Source organism: Pinus tabuliformis, chromosome 8 (assembly GCF_031772625.1).
Source record: "Pinus tabuliformis cultivar Carrire ecotype Pingquan chromosome 8, CPIR1, whole genome shotgun sequence".
In the NCBI taxonomy this organism is placed as follows: Eukaryota; Viridiplantae; Streptophyta; class Pinopsida; order Pinales; family Pinaceae; genus Pinus; species Pinus tabuliformis.
Genome location: NC_142294.1, coordinates 1753401296 through 1753416739, shown reverse-complemented (window position 1 = coordinate 1753416739; position 15444 = coordinate 1753401296). Strand labels below are relative to the sequence as shown.

The window sequence follows — 15444 nt, the reverse complement described above, 5'->3', positions numbered from 1 at the left end:
CACGGTCAAAAGCTTTAAGGGAGTTCGACGGCGGGGAGAGGGTTGGAGAACCCAAGGCGAGCCAACATGAAGCCGACATGATGCAGGTTGAAGCACCTTCGTCGATGACAGTTCGGTGTATACCTTTACCTTTCGAAGTGATATGCACCTGAAATGCAAGCTGGTGGGAAAGGGGAGGTTTACACTTGTCCATGTTGAAAATAGCAAGCATGGAATCCATAGGGTCAATACCCCCGATAGCCGAAAGCAAAGCTTTCCTTTGGCTGGGGCATGTTTGTAATACTTCGAGCATCGACATAGCCGACGGTGCTTGCGCCAAATCCTCTACAATGTTGTAGTGTTGGGCGGCACGTGCAGATGTGTTGTGCGTTGTGCATTGAAGTTCCCCTTGGGGGGTCAAATTACAAAGTCCTCAACCGGCCTTTCGATTCGCAAATTGTTGGGCAGCGATGGGTTTTGACCTGCGGATGGTTCTGCTACCAGAGCGACAGGAGCTTCATAAGATTTGGCTCTTGTGGCTAGTTCTACCGTTTCAAATGTGTAAACGGTAGAACTTCCTTCACCAGCTGAAGGATGTTGTGAACCGTCGCTACCCCCTGACGTGGGTTGTGGTTGGTTGGCAACAAGATTTTGTTGCGGTTGATTAGGAAAAGGATTTCTAAGGACAGCAGGTGCCTTACCAGAATCTTTCTTGGCAAGGTAATCCATGCATTCTTGAAGACGCAGACAACGCCAGGTTACGTGTTCTTCAAGACAGAGTTTGCACGAATAGTTGGTGCCTTTATCCTTTTCCATATCAGTAGGCGCAGCGGCCTTCTGTTTCGGGTTGGGCTGCTTAGATGACTGCTCCTTAGAAGGAGTGGTCTTGTTCTTATTCTTCTTGTTCTTGCTACCGGATTTCTGTGTAGACTGCACAGAATTAACTGCGGTGGCAGGAAGAGCAGTCGCTTTGGTAGAGGGGTCCACTGCCAGCTTGGCAATGGAACCACTGAGTTGTTTTACAACGACCCCGGAGGTTGCGCTGACGATCCCGTCGGCGTGCGCTCCAGGGTGCTGAGTGGTGGGAGGATTGGGGTTACTGGGAGCATAGGGGATAATGTCGTAGAGAGTGCCAGACTGTGAATAAATCAAATCTAAGTGTTGGGCACGACGTATGGATTGGTCCTCTGTGACCACACCACCTAGAGCGACATCTCTAGCGATTTGTGGGAGCAACGACTTACAGAACCAGTCTGTTAAGAGAAAATCAGGGATGGGAGCTTTGACTAACCTCCGCCTACATCTCCATTCATGGATATGATCAGAGATGTGGGTGGCGGTATCCTGACGAAACAAAGTAAGGAGCTCTGTCCCTATCTCATAACGGATAGGTAACTGAAAGTTCTTTAGGAACTCCATTGCTAAAGCGTCAAAGGTATTCACTGACGCACGTGGTAACTCAATATACCACTTTGCGGCATTGCCAGTGAGGGTGCGGGGAAAAAGATGTAACCGGACACTGTCATCCTCCATAGAGTTGGAAACACACCAGAGATGGTAGGTGGTGACATGCGTGCCTGGATCCTCCCCTTGTTTTTCGTCAAACTTAGGAATGTCCGTTGGTATTTTATGCGGGATTGGCAGCCATTGTAAGTTGTGGTAGATGGGGTCGTTTGTCAACTTGTATATGTTGGGGATATCCAATGTTGCCAAAAACGGCAAATTGTTGGGTGCCCCCGACTTGGACCATGGTGATGACGGATGACCTGAGGAGCTCTGTGCTCCTCCCATCATTTGGTTCCCCATGGTGTACATGGGCTACGTGGTGTAGCAGTTGCTTTGCAGTACGGTGTTGCAGATGGGATTTCCATGAGAATTTTGATATTGGGGTATGAAGTTGCCCCCAGTATAAGCGATGCCCCCTTGACTCATCTGAGCTTGTGAGTAGGGTGCCCCGGGAATCCCTTGTGGATTCCCAACCAACACAGAATTAACCGTATGGCTTTGATTGACAGAGGGAACACTCATGTCAATCAGCGATTGTCCATGCATGTCTGAGAATAGCGGGGGAACTGTGACATTCCCCGCCGTCATGTGCATATTGGGAACCGCCCTAGATATCTGAATCTGGGGGTTGGAACTATACATTGGTGGCCGACCTTAGTGTTGGTAAATTGGGACCGCGCCCATAGTGCCGCATTGAGTGTTATATGGAGCACTATATGTGGCACTAGTCAAAGGTATGCTTTATGGCACCATAGGAGTGGAACCTGGCATCTGCTAGGTTCCACCTATAGAGGGTGTTAAGTGAGTTGTAGTACCTAGGATGAACGAGATTGCGGGATTCCACATTATCGGTGTTGTGATGACCATCGACTGGGGAAGTGGTAGAGGACCAACAATGTCTCTATAATTCCACAACCCTTGAGGCGCCGACTAGATAGATGGGAAAGTTCCACCTACTAAAGAAGGAAGTACTGGTATTGCGGGAGTAACTATAGGTTCCGACAAATCTATAAGCAGAGTGTTAAAATGAGGAAGAAATCCTTCTGTAAAGAAATCCTCTGGCAAATCAGAATCGTCGGTTGTCCACATAGACCCCGTGTGCAATTTAGGAGACTGATTCCTCAAAGATGAGGAATCCGAGTTAGTGGAACTCGGCGGATCCTCCACAGTGAGTGGAGGAAGTCCTAACAATCATTTGGATTGACGACGAGGGTCGGATGTAGCCACAATGACTGTTAAGTTTTATCAAATAGATTTTAATGTGATATTCTTTAAAGTCTCAAAAACGATAGCACTCAGGTACCTAAAAAGGAAAAAATACACTAAATATGTCAATCAGCAAATAGAGGAAATTACCTCGTCTGATAAACACCAATTACTGGAGATGAAACCCAGTTTCTCAATGAGTAACAGAGAAGGATGGCCAAATGTACGGTTACGGTTACTTTTGAGCTTCACCCGAACCTCAGATTGAGGGGCCAAGTACTCTTGTGAAGACAAGCACCCTCCCAAAAACTGAAGACAAAGTAGGTCTATCCATTTTAGGTACCAGGATAGCCCGTCCCAGTCACCTTGTGTAAGTACCTAGAAGGTTTGGCCACTAGAGATACCTCAAATCACAGACATTACCAGGGGGGACATAGTCGTAGACAGCACGCTGTGTGGGCAGGATACCTGAGTCCCTGACTCAGTTCCGAAATCCCCGAAGGGACCCCCAATACACAGAATGCCCAAAGGAGTTGTAAGAGAAGGCGGGCTACCTTCAATCACAGTCCGATGTTGTCTCTTATTTCGCTCCGTTGTGGGTGGAGTGGTCCTGGTAATATGAGCGCAAAAGGATTTTTCACTCGCTAACGACACTAGTTTTGATTTTCAACCTTGGGCAGTTGACTCACATGCTTATCCCAAGGACCTAATCTAGCTAATGTTGGTTTGCTCAAAAAAAGAGTAACTGATTGATTTTAGTGTAAATTTTAGTGTACTTGCTTATTTGTCTTCGGTAGGGGTGTTGACGTATGAATATGGTGAGACTCTCGACTCAATAAACCATGCAGAACAATGCTTTGAATTTTTTTTTCAATTTCTTATGCAAACAAGTCTTATTCTACACATGTATCATTTCACATATTCATGGATTCATCAGTGCATCTAAAGCCATTCAACACTTTGCATAACCGAAAGTTTCTTTTCTCAATATTCCCTAACAACTATTAAACCAAAACAAAGCAGCCTACAACTATTTCGACAGAAGGAGATATACAGTTTATCAGCTTTTCTTTCAACAAAAATGACTTTTATGAGAGAAAAACTAAAACATTTTCTTAAAAAATAAATTTTAAGACACCAAATTTGTTAGCATGATACTGTTGCAGATCTTACTTTAGCCCCTGAGACAAGTTTCCCCCCCTTTTGGTCCACAAAATCTCTTGAAAAACATGGAAATGGGAGACTAACGCTCTGTCTGTGTGTAAACAAAGCTTTAGTTTGGCCACTAACGCTCCTTGTGCATAGTCAAAGAGCTTTATAAAGCTCTGTGTAGACTAGCAGCCTGCGTTAGTGAGGGAAATAGCTCAAAAAAGAGGGCTTTTAGGATTAGTTTCTGAGGAGAATGAAACTTTGCAGGATGCAACAAGATAGATGGTGGATCAGAAAAGGATTTGAAGAAGCGGGAAGCTCATAGAAGAAAGAGAAGATCTGAGAGGAGTCCGGGTAACCGGGAACTAGATGTATAGTCCCCAGTGGAGTTGCCAATTCTGCTATGGGGTAAAATGCACGGGATGAAAACTACCCTCAAAAGTCTTCCCGGGACTTTCGACAGACCGTAAGGTTATCTGCAAAAGCTACCTGTTACACACATGTTCATCTATCAGACATATATTGACAAGGTATGGAAAGAGGATCACCTTTGGTTCTTTCTAGATTCGCTTGGGGATCTCCGTGCGGTAAGAAGAACTCCTCTTAACTGACTCCAAGACGATTCCTACACAAAAGAACAAAGCAAACCAATCACAGCATACACTTCTGACAATTAATGTAAGAATCCGTAACAAACATGTATAAATGTATAACTTATCTACTCAACACAACAAGCATCAGAATGAACAAATAAATGCACAATATCACCGACACTTTGGAGTAGGGAACACAACCGCAGTCCTATATTTAGAGTAGAAGAGTGATTACAACAATCTGTTGTATCAGCCTTCCTTACCCCTTCTTCTTCTCTCTCTCTCCTTCTTTCAGCTAGCTCCTTCAAGAATATGACAGTTCACAATAGCTCTATGGGCTATCCTTCTAAATGCTCTGATCTCTTTTGCAATGGCCCTCTCATTGCTTATATAGCAATCAAATTAGGGCTGCCAAACTCCATCTAGAATTCATTAGGGCAAAAACCATGAACCTGCCCGGTTTACAAGCTTTTTCCCATTTGCCTTCATTCTCAGAATAGAATTCCCCCAAATATCTTGAATTTTGGAGTTTCCTTGCTTTTCTTGCACAAATTTAGGGATTTAATATCTAGATATTTATGAGCAGATTCGTTGGCATAACCTTTTGAACATCACTTAAGTTCACTAATGCTCCCCCTGGTCTAACAACAAGAGTGATCAGGGTTACTAACACTCCTTTATGCTTGGTAACAAGCTTTATAAAGAAGGTTGTCAGTGTATAGAGAGCGTTAGTGTGGATTCTGGGCCTGCAATTGTGATCATTGCTTCAGTCATCTTATCTTTCTCCTCTGAGTTGATTAGGAGGTCAATTTGTCCTATAACAACAACATGTTGATCTCAGCTAACATTGTCTGCTAGTTCTACTTGTCCTTCTTCCTGAGAGGACATTGCATGCTATAGTGACCGAGCTCACCACATCTAAAGCACTTGACCTTTGACAGGTCCATCTTCTTATTTTTTGCTCCCCTTGCCCTTGATTAGGACCCTTAGATGTTAGGGCCACACTCTTCTCCTCCTTCACCACCTTCCGTTCGTTGCTATTGTTGCTACTGATGGAGATTTTTAGTAGATCTCGTCTCAACTCCTCTTGTTGCAAGTCTGGCCACATCATGTCCCATTCCAATAGCTTGTCTTTGGCCAAAAACTTGCCACTCCTCAAAGACATTGTTCAGTGCCAACCTCACTAGCTCTTATGGTTGAGTCGTCACCCTAATAGCTCCAAGTTGGTCTTAGACCTCCTGAATCCCGATGAGGAAAGGATCTATGCCTTCCCCCTTTTGCATCTTGATGCATCTCGACTTTTCTTCCAGGAACATCTTTCACTACTCGGAAGTACCCTGGTATAGCGTGGATAGAGCATCCCACATCTCTTTGGTCATTCCCTTGGTCACTATATGTGAGACTATATGGTCTCGGACTCCATCCAGGATCACCTTCATCATTTCCTTCTTATATTATTTCTGTTGATCTGCATCCTGGGGAACTACCACTACATTATCTATGTAGGCTTTCAGATCATATTCATCTAGAAGGAAAGACATCCTAGCCTTCCAGATGACATAGTTGGAAGATACATCCAACCTATCCTGATCTCTAAGCCTAATAGTGGCCATCCCAAAAACTCTCAAAAACCCCCTCTTTCATTTTGCTTGGTTGTTGCTCTGCTACTTGCACTCCCTTCTGAAATGTGCATATTTGCTAGCTGCTACTGTCAATTTGCCTAAAAAAATCGAACTTCTGAGACTCGAAGTTCCCTGAGAGGAATTTTCCCTCTGTTGTGTGTGCTTTTCTCTTCCACCCGACGTTGGTTCTGCTGCTACAGAACCCCATGTGTCCAACCAAGGAATTTGCTTAGCGAAAAATTGAGTTGTTGTTGCTCCCTCTGCTTGCTAGAATCACTATTCTAAGAAATTTGAACTTTTTATGCTTCCTACAACTGAAAATCGAATTCTTCCCAACAATTCGTACTATCTGGCTAGGCACTGCGCAACACCCAAAAAATATAGCTTGTCGCTCCCTTTGAACAACGAAATTTTTCTCTTTGCTTCTGAGCTTCCTGGTTAATCAATCATGCTCTGATATCATATGAAAATTTCAAAACTGAAATCCTATTGCAAGAATTTAACAATCTATCTGCTACGGTGAATACTGAATAAATCACACTGCAACCTTCACAAATAAAACTGCGGAAATAAAATAATGCTAGAAACTGAGAAAATTCCAACACACACACATATATAAGTGACAGTTATTTTTTGGACAATTGTCCTCGAAAAAACCCAACTTGGGAAAACTGGTGCAACAGCTGAGGGTTTTTATTATTAAGCAGCAATGGAACTTGAATACAATCTATGGATGCCCAATTGACAATCCAAACAACAAGAAAATTTTAGCAAAATTATCTAAGGGAATTACTCTTCTTCCACAAGCAACCCCGACACAACTTTCCTTCAGAAACTCGTCCTCTTGGACCCTCTGTGCAGTGTTGGTGCAAGCCCTATGACGTCTAGCCTTTGATGAAGTTGTTTTGCTTGTCCCTACTGAGGAAACTGCTTCTCCAACACTCTGGAACCTCTTGCCGGCCTCTGGAACTTAAAACGATTTTTCCTCCAGTTAAATTGAGTTGCTCCTCTGAAGCAACTGCGCAGTTCTTTGCGTTGCCTCACTATGAATAACTCAGCCCCTTGTTGTTGCCTCTCCGGAGCTGAAAAACTTCCTCAGAATCACTATCTCTGCCCCTCACTGACTCTGCTTCAATCTCTGGCTCTCCGACAACTACTGCTACTCTTTGGAAATTGATTTGCCAAGGAAATCGAACCACTGGTGTATTTTCTCCAAGTGTCTGACGACTTCTTCTTATAATCCTCTGTTGGGACTCCATCGACCAAGATTCAATCTTAATCAAAGGCTAGGATCATCTTGAAATCGATCTGTGTAAGTTTCTAGACTATTATCACTTTGACTTAAATAATTCTGATTAATTAACCATATTCCCCAAGTTTAGACTTAAGAAACATTGAAAAATCAGTTAACAATCTAATTAAATCATCTCTAGGTGGCATTTTCAGAAACAATTTATGGGTTTTGGAGATCTTATGTATTCTAACCTCTCCACCGAATTTCGTGGCTAGAACACATCTGATCAAGATCACTAATTTCATTGTTAGAAATGGCTATTCTTTTGCAATTCATAATCTCTTTCAAAAGTTGACTTGCTTCAAACAACTAGTTATTCTCAATTTGCCTATATAAATTGTCATAAATTGTCCTATCACGAAAGATGTCAAAAACTTTTCTGGTCTTTTCTTTTTCATATCAACCTACTCTATGAAGCCCCCCGTCTCCAATATATTCATATATTTGCAGCACTGGCAGCTCCACTTATAGTGGCAATTGCAAAAGCAGTAGCAACAGCGATAAATGATCTTGGAGGAGCAGGGACAACACCAATATTGACACTATTTTCTTTCCTTTGATCTCAACCAACTTTCCTTAATGATTGAGCAATTATTTTTGTGTTACGAATGAAATAAACAGCATCAATTTTAGTTGTATGAATGAAAAAAAGGAATGCTGCTGGAGTAATGACAAATCTGGGAAGTCCGGATGCCTTCAAATCTAATGTCAGACGGTTAGAGCATTTTCTCGATATCTAAAAAGATAATTTAAGTAGTGATAATTTTGTTTTAAAAATATAAATTTTTTTGGTACATTTATGAAAAAATGTAGTTGAATTTTGGGATATTCGGATACAGTTCTCAAAACTCCAAAATTTCAAGTAGTCAAACTATAAAATTTTAAGTAGTTTGAGTTTTTCCAATTTTGACCGTCCTGAATCTATTTTTACCTTTAAAATATGGATTGGAACATTTTTAAATTTGCAAAATATTTTTACCTTCAAAATCTGGATTGGAACATTTCTAAATCAAAATTTTGCAAAATAAAACACACCTAATTCTTACAAAATAAAACACACCCAATTCAAAATCATTTTGCAAAATAAAACACACCCAATTCAAAATCCAGATTAAAACACTTGTGATTCAAAATCTAGATTAAAACATTTTTAAATCAAATTTTTGTCAAATAAAACACACCTAATTCAAAATCTAGATTAAAACACTTTTGAATCAAAATTTTCTCGTATAAAACACACCCAATTCGGATGAAAAAATTAATATCCAGATAAAATTATAACCTCGTTAAACAACACCTATCTAAAATTAAAAATAAACAAGTGAAAATGGCCTTTTATCTCCCTAACAGATTCTTCTTTACGTGTTTGTGTTTGACATGTCACAACACTGCTAAGGCAAGTGTCGGAGACTCGGACATGCATTTGGCACCTGTCCGCAAAAAAACGATACATGTTAATTGCATGTCTAACATACCGTGTGTTTGAAATTTTAATTGCGTGTCTAACATATGTCCTAGCATACCGTGTGTTTGACATGTGAGATATGGACACACAGACCCTGGAGGATGTGTCCCGTTTCTGAGCCAGCACGGAAACAAAAATGCTGCCATGGATTCGAAAGGATTAGCTCAGCCATCAATAGAACGGCAATCATCACGTCCAGTTCCTGCATGTCAAACCATGTCCAATGCAAATGTTCTTTCTACAGTTCCTCCAACCCAAAGTGTGAGACTTGTGACTAAGGTCTGCATATATTACAAAGTTTCTTTTGGTTGGATCCAGTCTTAATTATCTAGGTATCCAAATACTTTTTCTCATTTGTCTAGATGGGTTTTAACCTTTTTATTCAGATCTCACGGCAAGGTTCTACTGGAAACTTTACCAAAAATCTATGTTCCCCTGAAAAAAGTCCGCCTCAAACCAAGGCAAGAACAATGTGCTATGTTCCCTTGAAAAAAGTTGCAGCTGGCTCAAACAAAGGAAAGGCCAATGTGCTGTATCCCAATCATGATTACAATCAGTAATCATGCCAGATTTCAAACCCAATGGGCATGAATGACTTCTTGGTTACAGATTAAAGCTAAGAGTGCAGGTCACGCGAAATGAGAATTTGGATGCCCTGAATGAACAGAACAGAGGTCCTTGAATCAAAAAGATGAGGAAAACTTTAGTATCACCAGTACTATTCGTGCACGTACTTTTGAATATTTGTTTGGGTGCTCTAGGTATTAGGTAATTGATAGTTATACTATTCCGCCACCAGTGTTTATAATTCCATTTCTTTGGGCATTGTCAGGATTGAACGTCATTTGCAAATATGAGTGCAAGTTAGTGTGAGTCGTCAGTTCTGTGGAGTGGCAAAGATAATTACAACATGAACATGAATAAGAAAAGTGTAATGGTTTCTCTCCAGGAAAATAATAATAAAATTTTTAATTTTGAAGTTATAGCTAAGTGAAATACTAAATACTAAATTGGTATAATAAGATTTTTTAAATTGGTATATAAGACTTTATTTGTGAGAAAAAGGATTATTTTCACGTAGCAATTCGATTGCTAAATGCGTTGAAATGTAACTAAAATGTGTGGAAATGTATATACTCTGCTAAAATTGGTGGAAATGTATATACTCTGCTCCACTTCACTCACTCTGCATAATTCTAAAATTTGTAGCAGAGTAATGTATATACTCTGCTACACTTCACTCTGCATAATTTTACATAAATCCTTGGAACCTTTTACAAACAAACGCATACTCTTAACCATAAATCCAATTAAACTACTAAATTATTGGAAAAATAATCCTTAATTTCTAATTTCATTGCATCATTCTCAAAAACAATAACCAAAACGTCTGTCATGAACTGTCAAAAGCATGCAAGAAGTGATCTTTTTTTTTTATGAAATTCACTTTGATCCTCGACTCCCCTTAAATCTTCTTTCAATAATATAAAGGAATAAAAGTCGCAATTTATAAGAGGTGTACCAATCTAATCATAGATGTCCTCCTTTCTGCGGATATAAAGTTGACGAGTTATTGAGTTGTTAAGTATTTTCAAAAGCTTCTTTGCAACAACATCAGTGCTTAATGATTTCGTGTGTTATGAAAATAGTCAGAAAACAAATGCAAGATAAGAAGAGACAGTCATAGTAGGTGAATAATCCTATGATCAATGGTCAGACGATGCTATAAATTCCAGCGGTTCATTAATTAAATAATGTTCGCATTCAAAAACATAGGCAGGAACTTTGCCTCATTTAGGTTCTCTCGTTCATTATTAGTGCCGTTCTCAACATTGTGAAAAACATATATCAAACGCCCAAAAGCGAAGATTTATTCAATCAGCAAGATTCAAACATGCTTAAAATATATGCAAATATTAGAATATGCAAATTTAGAAAATACGAACAAACCAAATGTATCATATTAAATAAACCATGAAATCAAGGTTAAATATAAACCATGAAATCAATATTAGTGAGTCAAACCCAAAAAAAAACATTTTATAAATGATATTACATCTCAATTCTATGTGGTATATTCATCAAATTCCCAATCTTCATATTCCCTAAAAAGTTGAGAAAGCTTGATTTTGATATCATCATCTTTCCAAATCAGTCCTTCCCACCAGTCTAATTTTCCAACAATTTCCCTCAAGTTAGATAATTTGTCCATTCCCATTGGCAGTCTTCTCAGCAGTGGGCAGTCTATGATCCTCAAAATTTGAAGCTTGGGCATTGTTATTTCATTCCACAAAGTGGACGGTCCTGCAATACTCTCCAACTCCTGTAGGCCTGAGAGAGTCAGCCTCTCCAACATTGGTAAACTACCAATGTCGATCTCGACCTCCTCTTGGCAATTCCAATTGCAGAACTGTATTTCCTCTAAGTTGGGGAACTTTTCCAGCGACAATCTCGTCAACAATGGGCACTCTATTATATGCAAAAATTGAAGTTTGGGCATTGTCCCTTTATTCCACATATGAGATGGTATGCTGTCTAAGTTGGGTAACTTGTTCAATTTCAATGTCTCCAACAATGGAAAACCTGCACTCCCAATGAACAACTCCTTCAACTCATCACATTCTAATATATTTACATCCCTCAAATTGGGTAGCTTCTCCATTCGTAATGTCTTCAACTCATCGCAACATGCTATCTCCAAGATTTGGAGTTTCAACATTGCTCCTTCATTCCACACTATACTCTCTATGCCGACGTACCATAGTTCTAGTCTCTCCAACACCGGAAAACCACCACTTAAAGCTTCACCCCCAATCTCCAATGCCGGAAGCTCCTTTAGTTCGCTGCAACTGTACAGGCACAACTTCTTCAAATTTTGAAACTGGCAAATGCAATTGGGTAGACTCGCCCCTAGATAATTGGATAAATGAAGGCTCTGCAACTTCTTCATATTCTGCATGTTTTGCGGAAGTATATCTAGTGCTGCATCATCTCTATTTGCATCTTTGTTGTCAAACACTAATTTGAGTTTTGTCATCTCTGACCAGCTACTCATTGAACCCCCTTTAATTTCTAATTTTACTACTACTTCCAACTCAATTAGTTTTGAGAGATTTGTGAGATCCTCCAGGCTCAATGCAGTAGACCGCATTGGCAAGACCAGTTTGTTCAATGAAGTGAGTTGACAGACATCATGTGAAACCACCTTGAAGCTCTTACCTGGACTCAGAAAGTTTGATCTAAAATTGAGATTCTTTAGAGCTTTAAGCTCTCCTATTCTATCAGGAAAATAATTTAGCATTAAACATTCTTCAAGATCCAAAAATTGAAGACTAGAAAGGTTACATATGCTATCAGGCAACTCCTTCAACTGGTTACACCCTTTCAAATTAAGAAACTCAAGTTGTGGAAGTTGCCCCACTGATGTTGGTAACGCTTGTATTGAAGTACGTGACAGATCCAAAACTTTCAGACACATGAAATTTACCAAAAATCTTTCTGGAATTTCCTTCAACTCTCTATTTTGAGCCAACATCAAACTCACGAGCGTTGGACACTTCAAGCCAATTGGCAGATCACTGATTTCATTGTAGACAAGGGATATTCTTTTGCAATCACTGATATCTTCTTCACTTGGAAAAGTTTTCAGACGTTGACTTGTTTCACATAACCAGTTATCCTCTCTTTGGCCTATATAGATCGCCATATCACGAAGGACATCAGGAACTTTTATTACCCCTTTTTCCATGCCAACATACTCAATCAAGCACCTTTCTACCAATATATCCATGTATTCCTGCCCAACATCCATGAAGTAAGTTGTCCCCTTTCCGGTGATCAACCCTTCGGCAGTCCACATTTCCACCAGTGTCTCCACATCAATTTCTTCATCTTCGGGAAAGGCAGCACAAAATAGAAAACACGTCTTTAGGTTATTAGGCAAATCATTATAGCTCCATCTTAACAGCTGATAGATCTCTGCATCAATGGTCCTGTGAGTCGATGGGAAGGAGGAATCTACATTTTTCATCAAAATTAAAGAGCGACTCCAGTCATCAGCACTCTTTTTCCGAGCCAGTGCGGCTGCAACTGTATTTATGGCCAGCGGCAAACCTTTACACTCTGAGGCAATTTGTCTACCAATAGACTCCAGATTGTTGTCTGCCACAGCCCCATTCGGAAAAGCTTTGCTCCTGAACAGCTCCCACCCTTCCTCCGTGGACAGGGGTTGCATCGTCATGCAGTACTCATTTGCTGCCATCATTTCAGCCACATCTCTGTAACGACTGGAGATCAAAACTTTGCTATGATTATGATCCCCAAATTTGACACCTACTTCTTCCAGATCAATGGGACTCCGCATCTCGTCCAATATTAGAAGGATTTTTTTATTTTCCAAAGATGCAGACAATTTCATCTTCCTCGTATCAATATTAGAAATTTGCTTGAGATCTAAATTCAGCGAGTCACAAATAGAAGCCTGCAAATCTTCAATCTTATATACCTGTGAAACTGTAAACCAAATCACGGAATCGAAGTTACCACTTACCTCCTCCCTGTATTTATTGTAGATGAATTTCAATAATGCCGTGTTGGAAACGGCGGCCATGCCATATACTCCAATCACCCGAGGCAGAGCATGAGGTTCGTTAAGCCAAGTGAGCAGTTGATTCTGCGCAGCAAGAATGCCGGAGACTGGCAATGGTTGAGGACGCACCTCTGCGGATCCCACTTCGGTCCCAAAATCCGTGGCCATGTTAGGAAATGGCAGAGATGTGAAGATTGAAACGGCGAAAGAAAGCAAAATGTAGAGGGCTCAACGCATGTGAGGTCGGAATAAAAGGGTTTTGAGAGCCCGAATGGATTGGATGAACGCAATATAGAATCCTTGAATTAAGGGAAGTAGCTTAGGATGAAAATTTATTTTAAAAATTATTGAGGTAAATACGATATGGGATGATCGGAGGAATCATTACTTCCATTAAGTGAAGGTTTAATAATTAAAAAGGAAGCTAATTCTTCTATGTTTTTTGTTTTTAGTTTTTTTGGCGGTATTTTTTTTTCAATTTCAAAGTCTAGTAGGGGTTTGTTGGAAAATTTGTTGTTGGTCAATTTTATTTGAAGTTTAAGTTACCAAATTTGTGTATGAGACCTCTTTGTTTATGGGTTTTTCAATTTCAAAGTCTATTAGTGGTTTGTTATTGGTAAATTTGTTGTTGGTCAATTTTATTTGAAGTTTAGGTTACCAGATTTGTGTATGAGACCTCCTTGTTTATGGGTTTTTCAATTTCAAAGTCTATTAGTGGTTTGTTGTTGGTAAATTTGTTGTTGGTCAATTTTATTTGAAGTTTAGGAGATTTGAAGTTTAGGTTACTAAATTTGTGTATGAGACCTCCTTGTTTGTGGGTTTTTCAATTTCAAAGGCTATTAGTGGTTTGTTGTTGGTAAATTTGTTGTTGGTCAATTTTATTTGAAGTTTAGGTTACCAAATTTGTGTATGGGACCTCCTTGTTTGTGGGACACCTCAATTTCAAAGTCTATTAGTGGTTTGTTGTTGGTCAATTTTATTTGAAGTTTAGGAGATTTGAAGTTTTATTTGAAGTTTAGGTTATAGAATTTGTGTATGAGACCTCCTTGTTTGTGGGTTTTTCAATTTCAAAGGCTATTAGTGGTTTGTTGTTGGTAAATTTGTTGTTGGTCAATTTTATTTGAAGTTTAGGAGATTTGAAGTTTAGGTTACCAAATTTGTGTATGGGACCTCCTTGTCTGTGGGACACCTCAATTTCAAAGTCTATTAGTGGTTTGTTGTTGGTCAATTTTATTTGAAGTTTAGGAGATTTGATGTTTAGGTTAACAAATTTGTGTATGAGACCTCCTTGTTTGTGGGACACCTCCGCCCAGCGATTTGACTGCTAAGTCTATGAAGGCATACATACTCTACCCCCCTCTAGTTTTGAAATTGTGACCTCTTAGGAGAAAACATGTACTCTTAACCATTAGGCCCACTCTTAACCATAGAAGTGTTTAGAAATTTTTTGAGTGTTGAATTTATTTATATATTTAAAAAATATTTTAAATAACAAAAAATATTTATTTTACTGAAAATTAAAATTTTGATGAAAAAAATAAAAAACATAAAATAATTAAACTACATCATTACAATTTTTAGGGTGTAGAATAGACTATGATGGGGTGTACTGTTAATGTTTTCTGTGATGTGAAGGTCACTTGTTCGAAGTTTTATGGGAAAAAATCTAGCCCTGTTAATGGCTAGTATGGCCCAAATCAGAGTGATCCCTTAGTATTTTGATGACTTAGATGTCTTTGGGTCGCAGACATCTCAAAACTCACACAACTTAGCAAACGAAAAAAACTACATCATTAAAAAAATAAGATAAATCATTAATGTCGATAGATAATTATTAGTCTATGTGAAAGATCAATACTATATTAATGAATTTTTCATTCAATGTTAATACTATATTAATAAAATTTTCACTATTCTTTATTAAATGAATTTTTTTATTCATGGTTGATACTATAATAATAAGTTTTCACTATTCTTTATTAATTTAACTTTTATGGTTTAACTTTATATATTAAATTTTATTATTATTTTAAAATGCTTAA

The 15444-nt window shown here is 39.2% G+C and overlaps 1 protein-coding gene across 1 annotated transcript; it reads right to left on the bottom strand.

Annotated features, from left to right (window-relative positions):
• Positions 1 to 10879: 10879 nt before the first annotated feature.
• On the bottom strand, positions 10880 to 13570 carry LOC149243119 (putative disease resistance protein At1g61300). The gene has a single exon (XM_089371125.1). It carries the CDS (start codon positions 13568 to 13570, stop codon positions 10880 to 10882), a length of 2691 nt encoding a protein of 896 aa, XP_089227251.1.
• Positions 13571 to 15444: the final 1874 nt, after the last annotated feature.